Raw genomic sequence first — 4823 nt, forward strand, 5'->3', positions numbered from 1 at the left:
ATCTAGCCGATGCTTCATTAAAAAAAAACCTTGCATTGTTACTATCATCTCGATCTCACCAACTCAAGAAGTGTGTTAACGTTTCCTAGGTTATAGCTAATCGATGCAAACAATGTCTAGTTTAATTCTCTCTTTCAATTCTAAATGTTACTACTACTTATTAGTACTTCAGAATGGCTGGAATTGTCACTCCAGAGGACGGGCATAATCTTCCACCAATTGGTGCCTAATACAGTACTGCTGAAAAAAAGGGCCATGAAGATAAAAGTATTGTCGAGGTTGAACTCCACCATGTTCCAAGTGCCGACAGCCAGGATTTTCCTCATAAAAATAAAGAATTAAGAAACACTGAATTCCAGTTGTACATTCCCATGCGTTCACTTTTTAGGGTTTAGACTATATTGATGACAACATCATTGAATTTTTATTTTTCCTGCTGCCAAATAGTGTAGGGATTCCTACCCCAACCCACCTCTCCTGTCTGGGTACAGCTCATAATTCTGTCATCTATTTTGAAGGTGAGAAAACCGCAAGAAAGAAGCAGTGTGAAAAAAGAAAGAAAGAAAAGACTTTCATCTGCTACAGCAAAAACAATGGGGTGTCCACAAGCTTCTGGAATTGGCAATTCAAGGACTCCAAGTCAACTCTTGATAACACTTTTGAACCGGGGTCCAGTTCACTTTCCAAAGATCTGGTTGAATCGCTTGTCGTCTACTTCTCTTGTGGAAACAGTCTGTATAATCTGCAAGAAACCATACATACAATGAGAATTCCAGTGTTTTGACAGCTCCAAAGTACGGATCAAATAAATAAATAAGACAGCTCCAAAGTTGGATGAGTTGGTTGACAATCATAACATTTCAGCTAATTCTAATCCAAGAATGATGCCATATGCTTCTACAGAGATGGTCTGAAGTCTTGGGTTACTTTTACAACTTCATAAATAGGACTCAATTCTCTCAATTGAAGGAAGAAAGCCAAAATATAGAACCTCCAGGTTTGTTTGAGGGCCACAGCCATGATCTTTCCCCCCTCCTACTCTAGGCACCTATGTATCACGGACACTTCTTGGGCCATATCGGAAACTTTTCAGACACACATACTCACAGGACACGTGTCCGACACTCAAATCCAAAGTGTCCTACTTTTTTTCAACGTTTTTGGTTCGAACATTCCAGGGACACTCTAGAAACTACTCCAGACACTCTCAGGACACTCACAAGATCCATCGGGGGTTCTAAACGAAATTGTTAAAAGACTCTTGTTAAAGCTTAGAAAACCTTTCCTCTTCGTGAGACATGTGATAGTGTGTTGATTATAAAGAACTAGATTATGAAACACTTTTTGTTGGAATACTTTTGTGAATGATGTGATGAATAAGATTTAAGGTATATATACCACCACACATTTAGAATTAAAACCTTTTTTGATCATATAAATCAATACATAAATATTATCTAAAACGTGTCGTCATAGCTACTCTCTCTTGGGATTCAAGACACCTAGTCACTCAAAGTTTCTCCCCTTTCTAATTCTCTATCCTCCAGTCTTCTATGAATCTTAAGAGAATTTTGATGATGATACATGAATTGCAGGTTTTTTACTATTGTTTGGGGTTGGGGGAAGGGATGGAAGCCGAATTGAAGAAACCAAAATCATCAAATTACCCCTCATGTCATTCAAACTATGAATGCTGATGCTTAAGCTAACAACTTAGTTCCAGAATCTTGGATCATGAATCAGCATAACACAAGAAGACGTTCAAAGAGAATAGTCAATATAGTTGATACCCTTCTAGTATACTTTATAAGCATTACATGTTGCCTTGTTGATTTAACCATTAAACGAAATATTTAGAACGATATTCAACTATCAGGAGATTCAGAATTGCATAGCAAATGTTCTATAGAATATAGTATAACTCCACCTTATAAAAGATGTTATGCCACGATTCCAAATCTGTCTGCATAATGACAAATATATCAAGCGTTTAAAGGACGACACCATGGAAGTCAGCAAATGCAACAATCCATCAAAGGGTGTTCTCCATTCAGAAATCGCTTTTAGAATCAACTTATAGTGGAGACCATCTACATTCTAATAGAATCAACAACCACTACATTCCGGTAAACAAAACAGCATAACCTTTGTGACTCCATTTAACGTATCAATTTTTGCCTCAAACTATCATACCAGGTGATCATCTTCGCATGAGATTGAGAATATGCAAAATAACCAGGCAAGTTGAGAACCCTGCATGCATGACATAATAATCGCAAAAATCAGGTTCCACGTCCAGATGTTGACTTAAACTGTCCTTTGTATATTGAGAGTCTAACATCAATGAATAAGCCAGCTAGATTTCACCTATTTTTTTAAGCATCCCTATGAGATCACCAACAGATTGGCTCCACAGCCTCCACTCGTATGCACAACAAATCTAGACCAAATCCTTCTTATCATAGTCCATAGATAACAGGGAAAAATCATTGGCCAATGATAGCTTGAAATAGAAAACAAAATAATACTATACTTTGTGTACTATCAATTTCATTTGAGTCCACAACATAACAACTCACAGGTCAACACCATGATTCTAATCCCGTGTTATGATTGCAATACTAGGCAACACTAAAATGAACATAAAACTAAGTTTTGAACTGTTAACAAGGGTATAGCTCAATTCTGCTGAAAACCACATTACCTATAGGTTATCACCCATGGAAGATGGTATACCAGCTATAGCACTACAATTCCCTGCTCCCATGCGCTTGACGCCGAATATTAAACTGATTTACAAACTCCAGAGGAGTAGCAGTGTCGTTCCTGATCCTCTTAATCTTTGGGCTCGACAATCCTCTATGTCTAAATCCATACAACTCAACAATCTGATTATCCGCAAAATTAAAAGCCCTCTCCATACTACTCAAACACCTCTCCACCGGGTAATCTCCGTAACTCCCACAAGGCTTACACCCCACAAAATGCGTCACAAATGGCCACCTCTCATCGCCAAACCCTGGTTTGTACTTCTCGATCATCTCCTCGAACCGGTCCACCAGCCCGGCCCAGTACCCGTGCAAATAGTAAGTGTTCTCCACAAACACCTTGTCCATCCACTTATCCTTCTGCGAAAGCAACAAGTATATCAACGCCGACTGATCGTCGGCCTCAAAAGCGGGCCTCCCTTTCAGATACGCCGTCATAACCCTCCCGGCCTCTTCGCGGACCGGACCCCTGGGCCCCATCGGCGCCCACGCGTCCAACAAATCCAACGACCACTGGCAGTTCCTGAACAAGAAGCTCCCGGTGTTCAGAGCAACCCAAGCCTTCTGCTCCAACAAGTTATCGTACCCATGTATCACCATATTGTACCCATCGTACTTACCCAACGGAACCTCGAACACCATATCAGTAAACAGCGCATCGCTGTCCATCCACCAAACCCACTCCACTTCCGGGTGAGACAACATGAGCTTACGAATCAAGGGCAGTTTCGCCCAATACCCAGCCAACTCTTTATCCAGATGAGCCATGTTGTAAACGATCTCGATCCCGTGTAACCTGCAGTAATCAATCTTGTTTTTGATTGATTTCAAGAGGTAGTGATCCCCGATTGCATTGTCACAGGGGTTGGGCGGGGACCCCGTCACAAGTAAAACTCTAGGTTTGCCGTTGACGGTGGCGGGGAATTGAGGGTTGCGGTCGAGCCAGATCTTGCGGTCGCTGTCCCAAGTGGTGATTTTGGGACCGAGAGTATAGTTGTTATTGTTCGGGTTGCTGATGGCGGTGGTGGTGGTGTTGAGGAGGGGGGAGGATGAGATGATGTTATCCTCCTCCTCCTCGTCGCGGTCGGAGCGGATCTCGGCGAGGAGGCGGTTGGTTTCTTCGATGAGGTTCTGGTTGACGGCGTCGGCCTCGGTGGTGCCGAGGTTGAGGCCGATGTAGCCGCGGAGGACGAGGATGGTGACGAAGCCGCAGAGGATGGTGATCTTGATGTTGTTGAAGGTGCGTTGGATCTGCTGGCGGCCGCGCGGTAGGATGGAGGCTCTGGACGTGGGTCTTGCGGCGGCCGTCGTCGGGAGTGCTCCGCCGGCGCCGCCTCGTTTTACTGTATCTTGGCCCATTCCTTTTATTTCCCCCACCCTACAAACACTCACTCACTCTCCCTTTATCTCTAACTATGTCTACAATGGGGGAAATGCAAAACCCTAGTCCGAGCCAGGTAATAGCCGCCTTGGGGGGCGAGAGAGAGAGGGGGAGGAGAGAGAGAGGCACCGACGGGGGATGTGAAAGTGTGGGATGGACAATTCTCTTGTTTGTTTATTGGGTTATTATTTGTTGTTTGTTTGTTTGTACGTCTGGCCATATTAAACGCGTTTGTTTGTACAGTAAAAAGAATGTGAAAGTGAAGAAGAGATCGAATTGCCGGCCGCGGCACTAACTACTACTTCGACAGGACGTGGTTTTTTTTTGGTCGTGTCAAATGTATGATTTGCTATCTGTGATTCACAAATTCGGGAGGGGGATTACAGCCTTAGAAAAACTAGGGGGTTGCTACGCATCCGGACCGTTGATCTTGACAATTGACAGTTCAAATTATATAGTGTTGTGTGTAATTTCAACCGTTCAATTCTTTAGTTCTTTGAGCCGTTGATTGTCTAAATCAACAGTTTGGATGTGCATCCCTGCACAACACCATCCTCCTGTATAATTAGCCTACTTTTGAGAAAGTGGTAAAGCACAAGGCCCCGCTAACTAAAATAAGTACTTATTTTTTTAATTAAAGATGATGTACTGTAAGGAAATGACATGTCTCATAA

At 42.7% G+C, this 4823-nt stretch overlaps 1 protein-coding gene across 1 annotated transcript; it reads right to left on the reverse strand.

Annotated features, from left to right (window-relative positions):
- Nucleotides 1-292: 292 nt before the first annotated feature.
- On the reverse strand, nt 293-4303 carry LOC131336506 (probable xyloglucan 6-xylosyltransferase 5). Its single transcript, XM_058372377.1, has 2 exons — nt 2705-4303; nt 293-742 (listed from the first exon to the last, which is right to left on the reverse strand). Exon 1 carries the CDS (start codon nt 4125-4127, stop codon nt 2748-2750), a length of 1380 nt encoding a protein of 459 aa, XP_058228360.1. The 5' UTR covers nt 4128-4303; the 3' UTR covers nt 293-742; nt 2705-2747.
- Between the last annotated feature and the right edge of the window lie 520 nt (nt 4304-4823).

The sequence above is a fragment of the Rhododendron vialii genome, chromosome 8a (genome assembly GCF_030253575.1).
Source record: "Rhododendron vialii isolate Sample 1 chromosome 8a, ASM3025357v1".
Classification (NCBI taxonomy): Eukaryota; Viridiplantae; Streptophyta; class Magnoliopsida; order Ericales; family Ericaceae; genus Rhododendron; species Rhododendron vialii.

Bases quoted from the DNA above. Each gene is read 5' to 3' on its own strand.
- LOC131336506 (XM_058372377.1), bottom strand. From the start codon at position 4,127: ATGGGCCAAGATACAGTAAAACGAGGCGGCGCCGGCGGAGCACTCCCG.